Here is a 23,008-nt window from a genome sequence, read left to right as displayed (position 1 = left end):
TTTTAGCCAACATACATTGGCTCCCTGTAGAATATTGTATCAATTTCAAAATTGTCTTGCTTACCTTTAAAATTTTAAACAATTTGGCTTCCAGTTATCTATGCGAATGCCTCCATTTGTATATCCCTAATAAGGCACTTGGATCTTCCAATTAAATGCTCCTGACGCAACCGAGGTCTTTGCTGTCGTAGCTCCCAGACTCTGGAATAACCTCCCTCCTTATATTCGTTCCTCTGAGTCCATCCAGTCTTTTAGATTGCGTCTTAAAACTTATTTTAGCCTGGCTTTTGATTCAAACTAGTATGTTATTTCGTGGCTAGTTATGTTTTTGGTTTTTTGTTTTTTTTTTAATCCGTGTCGTTTCCTGCCCTCCTTTTAACTGTTTCTTTTTATTCTGTCTTATGCTATTGCTCTGACCGACTGTGAAGCACTTTGGTCAACTTTGTTGTATTATTATGTGCTATAGAAATAAATTTTGATTTGGTTTTGATTTTAAGCTCTGCCTCCCATTCTACTTTTAGAAACTCTTGAAACCACAAGTAAACCTGCAGTCTGAGAGCAAAGCGCTCTGCTGGGGTAAAACAGTACTACCTGATTATTCAAGAGCTTGTTTGTTTGGAATAGGACTTCAAATGTGTTTGTTTATTTTGTTATTTAAAAAGGGACAGTGCAGTTTAACATACATCAGTTTTGTACTTGAACTAACGCCCATAGGTTTATAGCTATTGCTAATTTTCAACAATTGTCCCTTGTTGGGCTTACAATCAAAATAGGTACATTTAGCAATAAAACATACATTTTTATAAAACCAAATTACATCATAAATACAATTACAATTAATAGACAATAATTTAAAATAAAATTAAAATCATTAGTTAAAATGACTACATCTCTGATTTCCCTTTAACCAAACTTTAACCTTCAATGTAAAGGATCTGATGTCTGTAATCAATTTGATTTCGGTTGGAAGTGTGTTCCACAGATGGCAAGCCTTTATGGAAAAAGCTGACTGACCGAATGTCGATCTGCAATATAATATCTTGCAGTTGCCGTTCACCTTGCTCCTAGTAATACAATTACCATCTTGTCTCTGGATGCATCTATTGAGACACTCTGGGGCCATCGTATTTATACATTTAAAAACTAATTTAAGAAAACAAATGATTAAAACTCTTAAAACTAAGTAGATTATATTTCTTTAAAATGTGACAGTGATGCCACCGAACAGATTTTTTTATCCATTATTTTTAAAGACTGGTTATATAAGGATACCACAGACTGAATTGTAGATGGTGCTGCTTGGGTCCAAACTGTCATACAATATGACAAATGAGAGAATGTCATGGAATGCATAAATAACTGAGCTGCTAAGTGGGTATAGTGCCGAATTAACTTAAAACAATTCAGATTAGCCTTGACCGTCTTAGAAATCTTCTTTACATGTCAAATTTAAGATGTGAATCTAAAATTATTCCTAAAAACTTAAAATCTTTGACTTCCTTTATTTCTTGGTTCCCCAACTTGATTTTAAAATCATTAGATGAACTTCGTTTCCTAATAGAACAAACAGTTTTTTGTTTTTAATTCAATACAAGATGATTTTGTTCCAGCCATTTTTGGACATCATTTAGATGTACCATTAAGGTGTCTGCTGCCTCGCCAGGTGACTTAGCTGGTACGTGTATAACTGCATCAAGTTGGCAGTTAGCTTTTGGACAACTGGCAGGCAAATCATTTATAAACAAACTAAATAGCAATGGGCCAAGAACACATCCTTGGGGAATACCCATTCTGTTTTCCAACATGGACGACTTATCTTTATCAACCCTCACACACTGCTCTCTTTTGTGAAGATAGGACTCAAACCAATCAACTGCTTGCTTTGAAAAGAAGTATGTCATGGCTGACAGTGTCAAAAGCCTTTTTTAGGTCAAGGAACACTGCACCCACAACATTACCATTATCCTACTATTATTTGATTCTGGATTTAACAGGATGCCAATAAAGAAAAGCAATATGGGAGAAATATGGTCTCCCTTTCTAGTCCCTGTCAATACTTATTCTGTGGCATTCTTGATCAACTGAAGGCTTTACAGAGAGTTTTTAGGACAACAGGATAATCCTGAGTAATAATAGTAATAGGGCCGAGTACAATTACCTGAGTTTTACCTGGATTTAGATTTAGGAAATTAGAGGTCATCCAGGGCTTCACATCTCTTTAAATGGTGGGTGTCACCTGGCTTCATGAACAGATAAAGCTGGGTTGTCATATGCATAAATGAGACTGGTGCCTGAAATATCTGATACTATAAGAATGCACATTTGTGCTTATCATGAACGCCGGTGAACTCAAACAGGAAATGTCTTTAATGACAGTTATTAGTTTTGTTTAGGCAGTGATGGGGACAGTCAAACAGTCCATTTGAGAGGCTCCCCAGGTGCTTGTCACTGTGGTCTGCAGCACTACGAGGACAGCTTCCTGTGGTAGACTTTAATGCTTTCTATTGGAAAATTGGAACATTGTGCCGTAGGTGGCCACAGCTTAGTGTGGAGACTACAGACCAAGCCAAAACAGCAAACTTCATTAATATGTCGTTAGTCATGGTTAAACAAATATGAACTCTTTATTTATTTTAATGTAATCAACTGTCTATAGGTCAGAAGTTTTAAAATTTTGTCAAAAATCACTCTTTTGATAGTAAAACAACCCTCAGCATGGATCTGCAAAACATGTGTACCTTAGAAGCCTGTATACTCATAAGTATAGGTTATTAATAAATAATTAAAATCTTTCCAACATGCTTGCTGTAGTTGCATTTTCATTACAGTGATCCAATGTTTTTGTAGCATCAATGTAATTACAGAACTATTTTTTCTATTTTTTCTTAGTTTTTATAAATTATAAAACGGTGTTGTGAGGCAGAAGAAAAATATTTTTAGGGTTAGGCCAATTACCACCATGATGCCTATTTATGTGTGCAAATAAATCAAATTTGAAATAGTCTACTTTAATAAAAAAAACAAACAAAGTGGTCCAATTGCTTTTAAAAAAAAAGTGTAAATAAATACATAAGATTTTGAAAAAGACCAGTTTTAAAAGGCATCAGCACGAGCACTTGTAAATTCATTAGTTTCCTCAGTGACCTATTTTTGAATTTGGAAGCCATAGCAAGCATGAGTCAATTACAGCAGTGATACATAGAAATAAAAATATTTAAATATAACAATTGTTCATTTCCATCTCCATCAAGTTTTTGCCAAAGCAACAGGCAAAAACCTCAATAGTTGCTACAGAGCCACAGGCTTGAGAACCCTGAATGGGATACTGTGGATGTGGTTGAAATATAGCATGTTATGCACTTAATTTTGTTTTAAAAAAATAAAAAAAAAATAAAAAATAATAAAAAATAAAAAAAACCCACTTATCTCTCCCTCTCCCTCCTAACTGCAAGCTCTAAATTGAAGAAAAACAAATTCAAACACCACTCTCACCATGCTCTAATGCATTGGTGTCAAACTCTGGCCCGCAGGCCAAATTTGGCCCGCAGCCTCATTACATTTGGCCCACGAAGCCATACCAAATTACTATTAGAGCTGGCCTACTGGTATTATACAGCTAATATATATATATATTGTTTAGTATTAAGCTTTGCTGTTCCATATTCAGTTTTTCAGCTAAACTTGTTTGAGTCTATAAGAAAAGATTCATTCTTATATCTGGAGGAAGATTTTTTTTTTCAATAAATATTAACGTTAGCCCGCAACCTTGTTCCATTTTGAATTTTGGCCCACTGTGTATTTGAGTTTGACACCCCTGCTCTAATGTGAACGTTATAATGAAGACGATTGTAAGACTTGTGGCAGACTAGACTAACATTTAACTAGGCTTATCCAGTAACCTGGCCAATGTGTTAATGTGAATACAATGTAAACATGGTATTCCGCAACAGAATTCTGCAAGCATGAAGTTAATTTCATAATTAGAAAACCCAATCACAGGGATTACCAGTAGCAGTAATCCCTGCGATATGTGGGAGGATGCACAACAGACTCACAGGATAACCACTAATAATGACTTCTGACAGAGTCAGTCTAGATATAGGAACAAAAATAAACATTTAGCAAAAACTGGTCTGTCTATATACTCAAAAGACAAATCTGTTCTGCTAGTTTAGTTCAATCAGTACACAGAAACTATGAATGCGCTGTCACACCATATTAATCTTTTAGACTTCCTTGAGTTATCGCATTCACAAGATTTTCAGAAACTTCACATCTGACCTGGAGCTTGAGGTCACAAGGATTCAAACTCATCTGAGAGTTTTCGTAGATACACCTAGCCATGCAAGAATGAAAGTGTTGGGTTAAGAGTTTAATCTACATGTTTGATTGAAAGTCCTGAGTGTGGTGCAGAGCTCCTTTTTCATATTTGAATAGTAGAGGTCTTTGTTTATCTAAGAAAATAAAAAAAATATCAAAACAATTTTCCCTATTCTTTTTTTGCCATCCCTGTACTGAACTGTTGATCAGCTCCACACTCTATACAGGAAGTGTTCATAGGAATTATCACCAGGTTTTTACTCCACCTACAAAAACGGGACACCGCCTACACTTAATGCTCTACTTTTCCTGAAAGATAACCTAGTTTCATGATGTGTCAGAAAACGTATGTCTGAATCTTAACCTACTAATGGACTCGCAGAACTAACCTGTCAATGAACTGATCTATGATGACAATATCTCCTGGCTGGATCTCCTCCCGGAGGGAGCCACAGGCAGTGGTAACCAGCAGATGTGTACAGCCTTCTTCTCTCAGGGCCCAAATGTTGGCTCGATAGTTGACATTGGATGGCATTATGGTGTGTTGTCTCCCGTGCCTATGAATAGCACAATTCAACATTTAATACGTGTAATTTAAAAAAAAAAAATCTATCCACACACACATGAAATAACTAGTATGTGCAAATAATACAGTTGTCCACTAGATGGAGAAAAAGGAGAGGAAATTTTCACAATTACATTACCTTGCTAGGAGGACACAGTCCACATTTTTTATTTTCCCCAATATCAGGGCATCTGATGGCTGTTTAAAGGAGGACCAGGATAATTTATATATACACACAAACTTCATTGTCAAGGCAGTACAATATTTCACAAGTAAGACAGGGCATAACCCAAATAGAGTCTAATATTTATACTACTTCACCTGGAGCACGACTTCAAAAGATACAACTAACCTTCCCATATGGTGTTTCAACATAGCGCTCAGTTCTTCCCTCCAAGATATCTGGATCATCAAGACCTGAACCCCCGATTATTCCAATCTGAAAGATATGAGAACAGTTCATAACTTCAGTCTATAGAATGAATCTCTTGAAACACGTTTCTTAAAAGACGTTTCAAAATAAAAAAACAAAACAAAACCTCAAAGCAGCTAATTACATATTTACTATCATACATGTGAAGAATGGAAGTACAGAAGATATATTGGACAAAGGATGTTGAAAGGAAGACCACAGAATTGATGCAGAGAAAAAAAAAAAAAAAAAAAAAAAAGAAAAAGAACAAAAAAACGAAAGAAAGGAGCCGCCAACAATAGTGCCAAATTTGCCATTTATTAAATGATTTAATTTATACTTAACCTTTCACTATATTTTAATAGGAGAAAAACTCCATCCAACAGCTTATTTCGTGGCTCATTTATAATTTTTGTCTAGAAAATGTTTAAATGTAAATAAGTGAAATATTTTAAGAATGTCACTAACTACTAGGGGTGCAACAATACTCGTATCGATATTGAACCGTTCGATACAGTGCTTTCGGTTCGATATGCATATGTATCGAACAATACAACATTTTTAATTTATTTTATCAACTTTCCTTCTGACGATGCTGTCTGTGTTGAGCGCTCAGTGGATCTGTGCTCGACAGTGCAGCCTAGGCGGAGTAGTCGAACGCAGATTCACCGAGCGCAGGGCAAGCGAGCAAGACAGAAGTTAAGCTCTTGTTGGAACATGGCAAGTTGAACCTCCCCCACCCTCATTCAGATCTGGCGTTTGGAACTATTTTGGTTTTCATGTGACGTATGACCCTGAAGGTAAGCGCGTCATGGACAAAAGTAAAACAGTATGTCGATGTGCCACGCAATGCTCAATTACATTGGTGGGAACTAGTGCGTTAGCGCAGTTTGCTCGTTAACGCGTTGACGTCGTCCAGCCTGACACACAGGGCGATCCGCGGTAGCTCGTTAACGGAGAACGAGCCGTGTTGTGGCGTTAACGTCATTTTGACGAGATTAACTCTGACAGCACTAGTGGGAACACAACGAATATGACTGCACATTTACTCCGACATCATCCTAGTGCAAAGACAAGTGGAAGCAGACAAAAACAACAAGCAGGCATGCTACAAACTTTACCTGAGTTATTTAGACAGCCGTTAGCACATGATTCTCCTTATGGGGACCTGATATGTTTAATATGCTGCTGAGAATATAGCCCAGAAGAAGCGTATAGTGTAGTGAACTGTACTTTTGAGTTAAAATATATATTTATAATTTTAATAAATGACAAATCAAAAAGGCATTAACCTTTTTTGTATCGAAAAAAATATCGAACCGTGACACCAAAGTATTGAACCGAACCGTGTATCGTTGCACCCCTACTAACTACATAGTCCAAAACAATCATAGGGTTGACACAACATCCCTCTATCAGTTTCAACCAAGAACTGAATATACTTCACAACTGCTTAGCACACACCAGTACACTGTCATAGCTAGTGCAGCAACTCCTGCAGCATAAATACTATTGTTGCATATTTGGTGGCTGCTCTCTGGTCATAAAGGGATAGACATGGTCATTAACATTCCATAGTTTTAAGTCATTGTGGCAGTAAGGACAGACCTGACCACATATTCGCTCTTAAATACATGTTTATTCCGGTTGTCATTTTCCTTAAAACACGCCCGCAGCTTTCCAGCTGCGTCCTACACACAACAACAACCAACTCTTCAGGTCCCAGCGCGTTTAATAGGGAGGCGTGATGAGCTGATTGAGCTCAGGTGTGTCTATCTGCCCCACAGCTGCGCCATGAACCAAGTATGTGACTCACTACCCTACAGGGCAAAACATACCTTGTCGTGACAACCAATAGCGGACAGTTAGATGTACCGCAAGACAAGGAGGGGGGGAACACCTGTTTCTGCTTGGATCATCTATCCATGGATGAAAAACAAAGATATGAAGAGAAACTCCATATTGTGCCTCAGCAGCTCTAGTTAAATCGTTGAAAGTGGCAATGCCTCTCCCAAAGCTCCAGTTCAGTGACATCTACTTGCAACTTGTAGAGAATTGATCACCTTACACTGCTGCCAGGATCTGTGGTTTCAAAGTATGAACAGCTACAGGCATGTTGATGGGTGTGTCCCAGTACCTCCGATTTCACTTGAAAACTACGGATACTCATGTAGATTGTGGTGTTTAAACGATGCTCAGTTAAGTACTAAGCGGGCCAAAGTGTGCCAAGAAAATATCCATCACATTACACCACCAGCAGCACCTGAATCCATGCTTTTGTTGTTTACACCACATTCTATCCTATCATCTGAATGCTGGAGCAAAAATCAATACGCAGACCAGGCAACGGTTCTCCAGTTCTCTATGGTTCATTTTGGTGAGCTTGTTCCCATCACCTCGAAGTAGATTGGTCTTTTTCCTCTGACCTGTAGCATTAACAAGGCACCTTTTCCCAGAGAAATGCTGCTCACTGGATAATTTCTCTTTCTCAGACAACTCTCTGTAAACTGTGGAGGAAAATCCCAGTAGACCAGCCTGTGTGGCACTAACACAATGTCACGTTCAAAGTCACTGAAATCCCCCCCCCCCAAATCTTCCATATTCTGGTGCTCAGCAGGTCATCTTGAACATCCATCTGCATGGACTTGCTTCCATTTGATTGCTAATTACACATTTGTGTTAATGAGCAGTTGAAAAGCTGCTTGCACAAACACAGCAATCAATTTCATTCCCCACTTCATCTTTCTGATAAGAAGTGTAGTTATGCAACGTTTTAACATGCTTCTTGTACTGAGCTTTTATGACCTGCACAGTTTTACACATTTTTTGATACCCTGCTGACAGCTGTAACAGTACAGCAGCCGCGTGCACTTACTCTGGCCACGTGCCATACCAGCTGTACCTGACATAATCACTCTTTAGCTTCTTTTAACAGTACGACACCTTAACAGAAATCAGTACGTTAGCACCTGAATTTTAGCTTGTATTATTAAGGCAGGGAGCGTACTTTACAGACTTGTAAAGCTTTGCTAACACTGTGCTAACGGTTAAGGGCTTCTCCTGGCATACCTAACGGCGCCCCAGCAGCCTTTAAGTTACATTTTTCATGGATGTTTCTCCTCTGTCAAAGACAAACACACAGCATTCAATCACTAAAACGATATTAAAGTAAATGTTAATACCTTAATAGGTACAGCGGATGCCATAACGACAGTTTTCTTGCTGTTAACAGTAGAGCTAGACAAATTCCGGCTTTTATACATCCGAAAGGAAGCGGGACATCAAATTCCTCTTCCTGTTTGTTTGTTTTTTTTTTTTCCAAAATAAAAGCAAAGCAACGTTTGATTATTTTTATGTATAAAACATCCCTGTTATAGTAATGTTTGTTCTGGTCATGATGTTTATATATTTAAATGCACAATTAAAAAGAAAACAAGTAATGAAGTAATCGTATGATTGTATTCAGCAAAACAATTTACATCTATATATGACCACGTCAAACGTCCAGTGCAACATTAAAGAAACAAGTCAGGTATATAATGAAAAGTTGGTATGCAAGATTTTGTTCACTGAGTATACAACCATTTAGTAAAATATTATTTCCTCGCTTAACTTTCATATTTACATATCTTATGGTTTACCAACAGTTGCCGTCCTGTGAAAAACTAAGCACACCCTTACTGTTTCCATACGAATTAAGAGAGTAAGTAGCAGCCAGGTATTGCTAATCAAACGCAGTTGATTAACAAGTAGGCACTCGTCAGCAAATATGAGCGCCTCTGTTTTTGGTAGTTTGCTGGTCTGGACCATTCAGGCGTATGTTAAAAAAGTCCCAGTCTTCATAGGAGTGAACGTCAAAGGCTACACCCAAGCTCAGAACATGCAGTGCTCGGAGAGATTATTTTAACTTCCTAAGACCTTCCATGGCATGCATTTTTAATTTCTCTTTGATATTTGGGCATACTGAGACCTGGTGAATGTAAAAACAAAGAATTACCTGATTTTTTTTTTCTAAGAAAAATGAGAGCCATATATGAGGATATTCGTTTAAATTTTCGATAGAACAGTAGCAGTATAATGTCCTTGTAAGTGAATATCAGGGCCTTGTAGAGCAAAATTGAGTATTTTGGTCTAAATAACCCAAAATGTGATGTCCACATATGTGGACGCCAGGTCCTATGAGGTTAAAAAATCATCTACTTTTTTACAGGGACTACACTACACACTTAACTGCCATGTTAAAAGTTAAAGTTCATCAAGAGTAAAATTGGAAAAGGGATGAACAAGTATGGTTTGTTTGGAAGGGTTACCAGGAAAAAGCTTATTCTCTCTAAACCAAACATTTTAGCATAGTTTAGGTTTGCAACTTTAAAAAACACAACTTCTGAAACGTTTTTTGGACAGATGAGACCAAAGGGGAGATGTCTGACCATAATAATGTACAGTGACCTGTGTCGTGAAATCAAACATGGCATATGAGCACAAACACCTCATACCAAGTGTCAGTGGGGTGATGTAGGGGGTAATGATTTGGGCTTGTTCTGCAGCCACAGGACCTGGGCGCCTTGTAGTCATTGAGTTGACCATGAACTCCTGTGTTTACCAAAGTATTCTCAAGTCAAATGTGACCCCATCTGTCCAACATTTAAAGCCTGGATGAAATTTTGTTGTGAAGCAAGCCAGTGAGAACAGCAGCAAATCTACAACAGAATGGCTGAAAAAGAAAAGAATCAAGGTGTGCAAATTCCAGACCTCAACCTGACTGAAACGCTGTGGCAGACCACTAAGACACCAGTGTATAAATGAATGCATGCAAACCTCAAAGAACAAAGTGTGGGCCAAAATGATGAAGTCACACAGAAACATTACTCATTAGGTATGCTTAATATTTCCCATGACGGGAGAGTCCTGTGAAATTTTCCTTTTCACACAACTAAAAATACAAATAAACATGAATAACAAGCACCTGACAGAAATGCATAAAATAGTGTCCTGGATAAACTGTGATTTTAGAATGGTATTTATCCAACATTAGACGGTATAGTCACTATGTAAAGTAAGCTTGACTGCATAAACTAAAGTGTCATCAACAAATATATTCAATATTAACTAAATGAGATGTTATCACAAAATCAAATGGTTTTATGAAGTGTTACAGTGTTACTACATATGGCAATATAGTGATGCCATAGCATCTGATAAAGAAACACAAGAAACTTCAGGGGAACAATGATGTACCTGTGTGCCAGCTCTCATTGTTGAACTCCTGATTGTGTGGGAGGAGTTTGCAGACAAACAGAGATCTCATCTATTACATAGTAGGACAATTCAGTTCACCAGAATATTGTAGTCCACTCCATTTGAAGCTTGAGATGTAATATGGGGATTTTGTGTTTGAATACTTTATTTCTGTTTTGCATTATTATTTTACAACCCTTTAAAATAACACATACCTTAAGTACCTTCATAAAGGTTTTAATTGTTATCATTTTCTGTGGTTTACTGCATGTTTTCAGATTCATTACAAACATTTCACCACCAATTTTTTTTTTCTATAAATTGAATGTACTTTTACGTACATTCTCCATTCACATCTTGGATCTGCCCTGTTTTATACTGTTTGCTTGAGTTTGAAGCTGTAACGTAATACAGTAAAAAAAGGGGGGAAATACTGTGACTGGTAATTATGCTCTTTTTCTCTGACACACAATGAATCTTTACAATTTATTTAGAAATAAAATTCAATACAAATGAAGTTATTTTGAAATCAAAACATTATATTCTTTTGTCTCCAGATTATAGCCGACTGATGGCAGCACAAATTGTAATCAGCATTAACCCTGAGAGACCCTCAGCACATAATACAGAGTAAGAACTGACTCTTAAAAAACAAAAAACCAACAACAACAACAACAACAAAAAGATGACACTTCCAATATTATTCCATTTGTCTTACACATAGTAGCACATAACAGATATAAAAGCATTGTTTTAAATCAGGCCATGGAGGTCTAAAAAGGTCATCTTTCTCATTGTGCATACATCATACCATCAGTTTGTCAGTGTCCAATGTAATATCACTATAGCAAACATGTGATATGTGCTTTCACCCTACTGAACACTGTTGTGATTTTAAAAAAAAATGGTGGCAGCAGCTGAGGGTAAAAATCTGATATAGGATTACAACAGTGTATCTGCAGGGGTAGTGTCTACTGTGTCATCTGTCCTATCGTCTGCGGGCTTATCATTATTAGCATTAGTGGCCTGAGTGATACTGTCATTAGCAAATGAATCGCTGTCACTATCAATGGTAATGATAGTGGGTGAACGCTTCTCTGTGCGTTCGCTGCTCTTGTGCCTTTTGCTTTTCTTCTTGTGTTTCTTCTTTTTCTTATGGTGACGCCTGCCCCGCTCATGTGCCTTTTCCTCATTGAGGAGCTCCACACTGAGACTCCTGCTGGTCTTTCTAGACTTCTCTTTGGATTTTTTACGGTGCTTCTCTTTGCTTTTTTTCTTGTGTTTTCTTAATGCAGAGGAGTCACCATCTGCATGGGAGTTAAACGCTGTGGTACTGGAGGGGTCCTCTAAATGTCTTTTTTTGTACTTCCTCTTCCCACCAGGCTTGTCATAATGAGATTTCCTTCTGGCAGAAGGGGAGCGGCTGCTGGAATAAGTCCTGGATCGAGAGCGCCTCCTGTACCGTCTCCGTAAATCCTTGTCGCGGCTACTGGAGCGAGAGCGGAAACCTGAGCATCTGCGGCTGCTGTAATAGTACGAGTGCCTTTGTGTGTAATGGAGCCCGCTATCGTTTCTCTCTTGGCTGTAATGGCTATATGACTGGTAGGTGTAATCACTGTCCCTTTTATATCTGTCACACCTGGAGTAGTCTCTGCCATTTGAATAAGAATAACTTTTTTCAGTGGAATAAGTGCTCACACTGCTGTGGGAGATCACCGGGCTTCTGCTAGAGTGCCTCCGCTCTTTACTTCTTGACCTCCTCCTCCTATAGTGTCTGTCCTTTGATTTGTGCCTCTCCTTAGATCTCTCTTTGCTGTCAAATCTTCTACCCTGACCTTTTCTGTCTGACTTCTTATACGTCTTGCTTGATCTTTCTTTTGAACTTGAGTGGTGACGATCATCTGTGTCTACATTTTCTGATAGTCCAGCCCCACTACGATCACTGCTATGTAGAGTTGCAGGACTGCTACTGGTGAATCGAATGTGTTGAGGCTGAAGAGGCACTTCTTGAGTATCGTCAGCAGACCACTCAGAGTCAGAGGAAAGCTGAACCACCTGAGGAGTCCGATCTGCTGTTGGTTTAACAAAACCCACAATGACACAGTCATCACTGTCAGAGGATACACAGTCTTCATTATTGCGTTTGCCCTGAGTCAGGTCTGTTTGGTTATGAGGACTCATTTGCTGTGGTGACGCAAACTCTTGCGTCTCTTCTTCCAAACTACTGTCAGAGTCTGAGTCCAAGACTGACAGATGCTCTGTCCTGCCCTGCTCTGCTGTCGTAGAATACGACGGCCCAGGTGTCTCATCATCCCACAACGAGAGGCTCAAAGCAGATGTGGAGTCATCTGGGTTGTTCAACCCTGTAGAGTTGTCTTCATCCTCTGAGATAGCGATTATTGATGAGTTGGAGCTGCTGTCTTCATTTGAGGAAGGCGCCGGACAGTCGTAGACAGCGTGCTGATCATATGCCTCCATGTTGAAGGGGGACTTTGCGAAGCTGATGAACTCGTGCATAAAATGCTCTGCGTGACTGTGGAGGTAGTGCCTGAGCTCTTCCTGAATAGCTCCGTCTTCCATGTTATATCGTGTAATGTGTGACATGATGATATGTTGAACCATGTTGCCCAAAGAGCCATGGGTTCCATATAGCACATTCAGCTCTCTTTTCAACCAGGGGATCAGTCTGTGAAGGCAGGCTGGATTTCTTCTGTAAAACTCCGCTGAGGTGTCTCGGGAGCGGCCACCATCCTGAACATTTCGAACCCTCACCCCCCGTCGGTACAGCTCCCGTCTAAAGTTGATAATTTCTTGCTCTCGGACACTGGCCACCGCCCTGCCTTCCCTTGCAGCTCTCCTCTGGGTTGCCAGCCTCATCATCATGCGCCGCATGTAACGGTCTGGCCGCTGTTGGGAAGAATTTGTTGGGCCTTCAGATATTATACCAATGTCAGGAGCCAGAGACATCCTTCCTCTCAACTGTCGATGGGCTGCGGTGAGAGTTGTGCGGTATCTAAACCGCACTCCCTGAAAATAACCAAAAGAGCCATTGTCCACTGGCTGCAGGTCATAAGTCTTGAAGTCTTGCTCTGATTTTATACTGTGATAAATTGAATTAAACTGCTGTTTACACAGCGGACACTCTGCTTTGTTCTTGGACCACTCGAGAATGCAGCGGAAGCAGAACCTGTGCAAGCAGCGGTCAAGGCGGGAAATGTTGCTGAATGTGTCCAAGCAGATGGGGCACTTGGAGTCGGGTGACACCTCTGCAGATTTTGTTTCGGAGGACCTTTTTCTGCCATTTTTTTGGCTCAGTTGCAGGGCGAGCTTGACTGCTGACATGATCTGACATGATAACAAAAACACGTTGAAAATGAAAAATAGTTAAATACATTTACCCAAAAAAGGCATTCATGGAGCTCTAAACTTTACTAGTTTGACTTTATAATAAACACTGTTAGAGGACAAGAATGTAACTTTTATGCACTTGATTACACTGTGACTTATACAGATGTTATTGAGTGGCTCACTTTACATTATACATTGATAACATTTTCTGACACTGTGCGACTTCACTTGGTTTCTGTCAGGTTCAACATTGAAAACATTAAAGTTACAAATATATCTTCACACATATTGTAAACACCTTTTTTCAGCAGCCACAGGTGTTAGCAATGCCACTAATGAAGCTTCTGTTCTAGTCAGGCCAAAGCCTTAATCGATGTGATCAGTAACATCTGTGTTTACCTGCGGTGTTGGGGTAAAAATGGCTGCACTGAAAAAAGTTTTTTCAACATACAATTGTTAGCCACTTACGATGTCCCTAATCTTCACTTTTTCACAATATTGTCATTCATTTACATGTTTTAGAGATACCATATTTTCACGACCATAAGGCGCACTTAAAAGTCTTAGATTTTCTTCAAAAAGTGCGGCGCGCCCTATAGCGTTGTAAGGAGGACGTAGTAGAGAACACCATGAGAACGTTAAAGGGTGAAGTGTGGGCATTGATCGTATATACCGGGACAATCGCACATACCTGTATAAAAGAACAGGTATGTGCATTATGCAGGACATCGTTGTTTTAACAACCCTGAAAATGGCAAAGAGACATGCTTACGAAGCACAGTTTAAACTGAAGGCCATCAGCTACGCGGAGGAACATGGAAATCGAGCAGCGGCGAGAGAATTTAAGATTAACGAATCGATGGTTCGCAAATGGAGGAAGCTGGAAAACAAGCTCCGGCAGGTCAAGAAAACGCAGCTGAGTTTCCGCGGACATAAGGCGAGGTGGCCCGAGTTGGAGGAAAGACTCGAGCGGTGGATCATCGAGCAAAGAGCGAGCGGGAGAAGCGTTTCGACGGTCACCATTCGGCTAAAAGCAGTTTCACTAGCTGAAGAGATGAACATTGAACATTTCCAAGGAGGTCCGTCTTGGTGCTTTCGTTTTATGAAACGGTGCCATTTTTCCATCCGGACCAGGACTACGGTAGCGCAGCAACTTCCAGCGGATTACCGGTATAAGGAAAAGCTGGCCATCTTCCGCTCCTACTGCAGCAAACACATCGGCGACAAAAACATCCAGCCCAGCCACATCACAAACATGGACGAGGTCCCGCTCACTTTTGACATCCCGGTGAGTCACACTGTGGAGAAGAAGGGGACCAGCACGGTAGCGATACGCACAACGGGGTATGAAAAGTCTTCTTTTACTGTTGTGCTTGGCTGCCATGCTAATGGACAGAAACTGCCGCCTATGGTGATTTTTAAGCGAAAGACTTTGCCTAAAGAGAAGTTTCCAGCAGAAATCATCATTAAGGCAAATGAAAAGGGCTGGATGGATGAGGAAATGATGAAAGAGTGGCTGAGGGAGGTGTATGTAAGGAGACCAGGTGGTTTTTTCCACGCATCACCATCGCTGTTGATCTGTGACTCTATGCGTGCCCATCTCACAGCCGATGTGAAAAAACTTGTGAAGCAAATGAACTGTGAGCTTGCTGTCATTCCGGGAGGCCTGACAAAGGAACTCCAACCGCTGGGCATCGGTGTGAACTGCCCGTTCAAAGTAAGGCTGCGAGCGGCCTGGGAGCGATGGATGACCGGTGGAGACCACAGTTTCACTAAGAGTGGAAGGCAGCGCCGGGCGAGTTACGCCACAATTTGCCAATGGATTGTAGATGCTTGGGCTAACATGTCTGCTGGCACTGTTGTTCGAGCTTTCGCAAAAGCCGGCATCGTTTCCGAGGAGCCGCACGGCACGGAAAGTGACTCTGACGGTGAAGACAGTGAACCTGGCATGTTTGATGGAGATTTAGCGCAGCTGTTCAATTCAGACACAGAGGATGAGGACTTCGATGGGTTTGATTGATGATAAAAATGTGAGTACCAAACTTTGTTTTGCTCCTGCTTTATTTTTAAATACGCACACTTGTATGCTTGTGTGTTGTTGATGATGACGATTATTGGTAATAAAAATGTGAGTACCAAACTCAGTTTTGCTCCTGCTTTATTTTTAAATATGCACACTTGTATGCTTGTGTGTTGTTGATGATGACGATTACCGGCAATAGAAATGTGAGTAAGGTACCGAATTCAGGTTTGCTCCCGCTTTATTTTTAAATACGCATACGGTACTTGTATGCGCCCTATGGTCCAGTGCGCCTTATGTGTGTGTTAAATACAGTAAGGGCACACATAACTGAGACTGCGCCTTTTAGCACAGTACGCCTTATGGTCGTGAAAATACGGTAAAAGAGGTGGGGTGTTGTACTGGTCAGCATTATTTGTTTTCTCCTGTTCTATACGGTGTGGGACGGAGAGATTTCGCAGGTCTTTCCTCCCCACTGCTGTCAGACTCCATAATAAAGACTTTAACTGATCAAGCACACACATCCATACATATGCAATAATACTAAGTGCAATAATCCTTTCTGTCATCGTTGTATTTTTACTCAGTTGTATATAGTATTTGTATTTGTATTCTATTTTTATCTTATTGTATATTTATTTTATTTTATTCTACTGTATATAGTATTTTATTTTATTCTATTCTGTACAGTTGTGTACTGTATTTATTCTTATTGTATTCTAATTTTTGCCTCATAACTTTTGCACTGTCCACTTCCTGCTGTGACAAAACAAATTTCCCACGTGTGGGACTAATAAAGGTTATCTTATCTTATCTTATCTTATCTTATCCTCACATTGGCTAAAACGAACATTACAAAACACCACATGCATGTCTTCATTAAATGTAGTACAGAAACACTTAACTGCGGCCTCAATAACAAACTAATTGTGTTTTACATCTGTAATTCAGCTGTAAGTCATCATAGACCAGAACCCCCTACAAAGCAGGTGCTGAAGATTATCCATGTAACTTCAGGGCTAAATCTGGGTTTTCTGTACTATGAAAGCAGTTCACTTCTTTACCAGGGGAACATTGCTATAGTAACTTATACTGCAGACCTAACCAGTTCCAGAGCAAGATCAGAGATCACCTCCTCCTGACCAATCAATTCTCCAGAAAATAGTGTCATTATTTCTGGAGGACTATTCCAATTCAAACTCTGGTGCATGAAAAGTGGTGGGTCTACAATGTTAAAAGCATGTAAAGCATTTGTCTTTCCCTGATGACCATCACTAATAAATAATATAAATATCTCGCTATGGCGAGATACTCCTGTGGGGTCGTGAGGGGAAGAGTACACGATAAGGTTACTGTTTGTCTATTAATGAATTTGACTTAAGATAAGAACACCACCCACACAACTTTTTCTGCTTTATGTTCTGTAATATTCATTTTGTTGCCTATCATACAACATATACACACATGACGATGGCACATCTGTGGCAGGCTCATGTCTGAGCACTGATATACTGGTAGGGCTACATGTTATTATATTATACTAAAACGTTGGTTAAAAAAAACACTACAAACAACAGGAATGGGTGCTTGCTTGAGGATAACATGGCGAGCGATATTGTTAACAGTAATATTATTACAATTAGCCATTCGGAACAACTATTTATGAGCTACATGAGCGATAAAATACATATTACACAGCCCCTAAATGTCTTTCTTGGCCATCGATAATCTCGACAGACATGTCACAGAATAAAATCTATACACCGGAATGTCCCCAATAACCGTTTTCCCACTTTGTTTCTGTTTATCATTTTGTTAGCATAGCAACTACAACACTTGTGTTTCCTTTTGGAGAAGTTGAATAATATCTAGACACTGTAACTTAAAAATCGTCTTTAAGAGCTGTTACATATATAGTAACAAGCCCCTGGGGTATATGAAATGTTACATAAACACCAACGTGACTTAGCAAAACATAGTGTGCTCAAACAGTAGTTTGAGCACACATTGACCAGGTTAGCTCAAGTTAGCAGGCTAGCTACGGACGTTACAAAGCTTGGAACTCCGTGGCTACTCGGGACGTTCGAGAAAAGTTAAGTAATAATTACCTCTGAATCCTTCAGACAGCCACGAATGCGGTGACACCTGATTACTTCTCCCCTTATTGTGGAAACACATTAATTTCTATATGGCCATCAGTCCTGAAGCGGCTGTTGACAGAACTATGAACCCCCTTTTCTTCCATAACAGACCGTGAATTCAATGAGGAACTTCCGCTAACTTCCTTCACAATAAAAGTTCAATTTTCAGGCTTCGGGGGGGATGGGGAAATTAGCGCCCTTCACAATAATATCAAGCGCTATCGTCATATTTACAATTATATTCTTAGTGCCCTTTGCCTGTCAGCAAACCTATGCAAAAACATTTCGGAGAAGGATGACTTTCTTTAAAACTCATGCCATAAGTGCAGTAGATACACTTATGGATTAGATGCACTTATGGCGTGAATTTAGAAATCCTAGGTATCTTATTCTTCTTGAGTTATTGCATTCACATGATTTTCAGAAAACTTCACATGTGATCTTTAAGTTGAGGTCGAGGTTTTAAGTAAATACGCTTTTGGTATAAATTTGAAAATCCCAGGTGACATCTTTGTCACATTATCATGGTCACAAGGTTTTTTTTTTTAAGGCATCTTTCAAGTGTTCATCTGCACATGGCCATGTTTGCAAAAATGAACTCTGATCGACTGACTGCACAATTAAAAAAAACAAAAAAAAAAAACAATTCTACTAAAACCGTCCAAAGACATGCAACTTGTGGGAATAGGTTGATTGGATAATCCAAATTGCCACTAGGTGTGAATGTGCAAGTGAATATGAGTGCGAATGGTTGTCTGTCCCTGTGTGTTGACCCTGCAACAGACTGGCGTCCTTTCCAGGGTGTACCCCGCCTCTCGCCCTATGACAGCTGGGATAGGCTCCAGCGCCCCCCCGCGCCCCTGAAAAGGATAAGCGGAAGCCAATGGATGGATGGATGGAATTCTACTAAAACACTATCACTAATTTATTCTGTTAAGTCAAGCTCACACTCATAACTTTTGAGTATTTTAATCACATATACAGAATTTTTTACAAGAGAAACTCAAGGAAAAAGCTGAACTATTTCCTCTTCAATGATGGCCGTGGGTCTCTGGGAGATCTGGAACAACTTCACCCGTCTCCAGGATCGTGTCACCCTAAGCACAAAAAAAGTATTAGTTATGGTAAAACAAGGTAACATTCAGTTACATTTATACAAATATATGAAGAATAAATGGGGTATTATGTGAGAAACAAAAAAAAGTTAACTGTTGGAAGTAATAAATAATAAATGGGTCACACTTACTGGGAACAGCTTGGGTTTCAACTCCACAATGCCATATGGCCTTTGCTGTAGGGAACAATGACACGGAATTTTAATATGCTACCCATTCTGATCGAATCAGTCACATAATCCCCATCTACAAACGAAATTCAAGGTGCAGGGTTCTCTAGTTTGGCCAAGAATAAGTTAATACTGCATGTCTGTAACTTAAAACTCTTTCTTTTAGTTGCCTTGTGAAGTTATTCTCTAAGCTAAGTTGTACACAAGTACAGGATGTCATTATAGAGTTGTTTTTTTTCGTGGGCGATCGTGGCTCAAGAGTTGGGAGTTCGCCTTGTAATCGGAAGGTTGCCGGTTCAAGCCCCGGCTCCAACAGTCTCGGTCGTTGTGTCCTTGGGCAAGACACTTCACCCGCTGCCTACTGGTGGTGGTCAGAGGGCCCGGTGGCGCCAGTGTCTGGCAGCCTCGCCTCTGTCAGTGCGCCCCAGGGTGGCTGTGGCTACAATGTAGCTTGCCATCACCAGTGTGTGAATGTGTGTGTGAATGGGTGGATGACTGGATATGTAAAGTGCTTTGGGGTCCTTAGGGACTAGTAAAGCGCTATATAAATACAGGCCATTTACCATTTACCATTTCTTCTTTCAAGTTACCTGGGTTGCATACTATCAAACAAATTAAATACAATTTAAAAAAAAAATAGCTATCTTCTTGAACTTCATATTATGGCTCTATCATCCATCTCCTGTATTTAAAGGCTTAGATATAAATAAAAATGATCAAATGTGGAAACTTACAGCAACATGGTATTTCACGTAGTAGTGAACAATCCAAGCGGGTATCAGCAGCCGTGTTAATGTGAAAACTCCACCTCTGTACGCTTTGTAGGTCTGCAAGGACAAACAAATATCAGTAAAGAGAAGAACATACAGAATCATAATGTTTACAGGGACTGAGTTTGTTCTTTTGCTAAAGACGTGGAATATGTGATATACGGTTTAGATAAAGGGCCTAAAAATTTTCAGTGTTCTACAGATTATGAAGACCGCAGCTCCACCCCCAACATCTTATCTCCAATATATCCACTAAGCCACACTCTGCACACGCCCAAACCATCTGAACCTCTCCAAACTGATTAACCTGAGTTGTTTCTATAATTTAATCTGATCTTATCCTGCCCATTCACCTTCACCATCTTTACTTCTAGCATCTTCACCATTACACCCGCTTTCCTCTCATTCACACACACATTTATTCTGTCTTGCTTGACTTTCTTTTCTTTTCTGTGTAAAGTTCTCTGCAGTGACTACCCTTGTATCAACATTTTCTAAAAGCTAGGGATGCACAGATTTGGATGGCCAGCTCTGTTCTAGGATGCCCTCTGGACCCAGTGGAGGTGGTGAGTGACAGGAGAACGGCGGCTAAGCTGTCATCCCTGATGGACAACATCTCCCACCCCATGCAGCAGACTGTGACAGCACTGAGCAGCTCCTTCAGTGGGAGACTGCGGCACCCACGGTGTGGGACGGAGAGATTTCGCAGGTCTTTCCTCCCCACTGCTGTCAGACTCCATAATAAAGACTTTAACTGATCAAGCACACACATCCATACATATGCAATAATACTAAGTGCAATAATCCTTTCTGTCATCGTTGTATTTTTACTCAGTTGTATATAGTATTTGTATTTGTATTCTATTTTTATCTTATTGTATATTTATTTTATTTTATTCTACTGTATATAGTATTTTATTTTATTCTATTCTGTACAGTTGTGTACTGTATTTATTCTTATTGTATTCTAATTTTTGCTTCATAACTTTTGCACTGTCCACTTCCTGCTGTGACAAAACAAATTTCCCACGTGTGGGACTAATAAAGGTTATCTTATCTTATCTTATCTTATTTATTCTCCTTTATTCCGCTATGTCTTATGGCCTTCGTCAGGGTCATAACAATGCATAATACACAACATTTTTAATAGCATAGGTATGGATTAGTCACTTTTAAAATGTTGTCTGTAAACTTATTGGTGAGTCAATCAAACCATAATTTTTCTCCAGCATTAAACTATAGTGCATATTTTAAACTAAGTAGGTATTGTTGAAGCAACAGATTTTACTGACACCATGCTTAAAAATTACAATTTGAGCATTAATTTTTTATGTTTGTTTGTTTGTTGTTGCTATTCTGTGGCAAGGAAACAAAGAATCCATTACAAAAAATACATTTTAGAGTATTTTCTGCTTAGTTGAGGCAGTTTAGTTCTTGTATCTACTAAAGATAATCCAAGGAAAACCTTAGATTGTGTCACTGACATAGAACAACATCACAATATAAGCTGTAGTAGATGCGGTCTGTGTGTGTGTGGCATGAAGCCTGCAAAGTAAACGCGGCCAACCACGTTAGCAGTAAACAGCTACCCTGGCCCTTGTCCTTAATGAAACGCTACTAGTAGCAGATAAACCGCTCGGTTTGATTCCAGCTGTAAATGTCATTATTAGCGGTCGTCGGATCAGCTGTGTACGAGAACTCACGTAAACCCTCCACAGGCTCTTGGGCTCCAGAAAACCAGCCCAGAACTTGGCGACAGGGCCAGGCGGTTTAGCTTGTACCACGGGTTCCCTCGGACTGAGCTCCTGGTCCTTCAGCCACTGCCTCCGGAGCTTCGTTATCTGCTCGAAACGGAGCTTTTGGTCTGGTGTGTACCCAGACATCTCTTATTTACTAATATTCAACCTCGAAAGATCTACAATGACACCATGGAGGACACTTCCCTCTGCAGGAAAGTGCACCGACGAAGAAGAAGAGTCGGAAATGGGACACATATCGTTCTGTGGTGTATTATAGCGCGCCACCTGCTGCATGAACTGGTTACTGGAGGACCAATGACAGTAGTGAAACAAAATGTTGCACTCAGCTCTAAGCGGAACAAAAGCGGGCTCACACAATAGCAATATATACCGAAATCAGGAATAGATGATAAATTCACAGTATAAATAAAAAACAAATTTTAAATGTGTGTGGTGGATACTACAAAGACACAGGTGTTTTCTCATGTTTGTTACCTTTGGGTTGGGCCAGCAGAGTCACAGTCTCCAGGAAGAAGTGCCTCAGTCTGGTGGTTCTGCTCTGCAGCCACTTTCCCAAAGGGAGGGAGACAAACGGTGTGTGTGCTGGGTGAGTAGTGTCTTTTAAGCTTCAGGAGGCTCTTTCCAGCATCTGCTTATGTACATGTCTGTAGTTGTTGGGAGGCTGCTGCCAGGAGCCCTTTGAGGATCGTTCTTATCTCCATGATCATCTCCTTTGTTTTCCTGACACTGATGCAGAGACTGTAATCCCTGCACCAGCTCTTCTGTCACATTACATCCTCCTTGCAAATATCTGTGAATAGTTTGATCCAGAAATTGGTTTTGTGGGTGACAAAAGCCTCAAAGTGACCAGAATAGAATGAAAACCTGAATTAATGAGATTTTCATCAATAATTTAAATGTCTGGTACTGTCATGTCTGTGGTTCATCCTGCCCACTAGATGGCAAAATAAAACACAAGACTGACGTGAAGCCTCAGCGGGCCTTTTAAAGGGACAGTGTCTTGATTAGGCTACTCCACAGTTCATGTGAGCATTAAAAAAACAATGATTTCTAAAAGTCTGGTTTGCAAACTGGGATGTGAGTTTGAGCAGAGAGAGCTCAACAACACCACAGCCACGTGAAAAAGAAAGTTATCACAGGACTCTCTGC

General features: G+C 39.9%; 1 protein-coding gene and 1 pseudogene across 2 annotated transcripts in view; both read right to left on the bottom strand.

Annotated features, from left to right (window-relative positions):
• LOC308396091 overlaps positions 1-18,506 on the bottom strand; it is a 32,852-nt pseudogene extending 14,346 nt beyond the window's left edge. The window contains exons 1-5 of the transcript XR_013974789.1: positions 18,012-18,506; positions 11,573-13,880; positions 5,238-5,324; positions 5,025-5,083; positions 4,710-4,877 (exon numbers count right to left, since the gene is read on the bottom strand). The product of XR_013974789.1 is annotated as an uncharacterized misc_RNA (transcript). The remainder of the gene's footprint in view (positions 1-4,709; positions 4,878-5,024; positions 5,084-5,237; positions 5,325-11,572; positions 13,881-18,011) is intronic.
• A 491-nt stretch (positions 18,507-18,997) lies between these two features.
• Positions 18,998-22,073, bottom strand: ndufb6 (NADH:ubiquinone oxidoreductase subunit B). The gene is made up of 4 exons (XM_080881159.1): positions 21,803-22,073; positions 20,064-20,156; positions 19,291-19,335; positions 18,998-19,141 (listed from the first exon to the last, which is right to left on the bottom strand). Exons 1-4 carry the CDS (start codon positions 21,980-21,982, stop codon positions 19,076-19,078), a joined length of 384 nt encoding a protein of 127 aa, XP_080737285.1. The 5' UTR covers positions 21,983-22,073; the 3' UTR covers positions 18,998-19,075.
• Positions 22,074-23,008: the final 935 nt, after the last annotated feature.

Source organism: Rhamphochromis sp. 'chilingali', assembly GCF_963969265.1.
Source record: "Rhamphochromis sp. 'chilingali' genome assembly, chromosome: 4".
NCBI classification, from domain to species: Eukaryota; Metazoa; Chordata; class Actinopteri; order Cichliformes; family Cichlidae; genus Rhamphochromis; species Rhamphochromis sp. 'chilingali'.
This window is presented reverse-complemented; position numbering and strand designations above follow the sequence as displayed.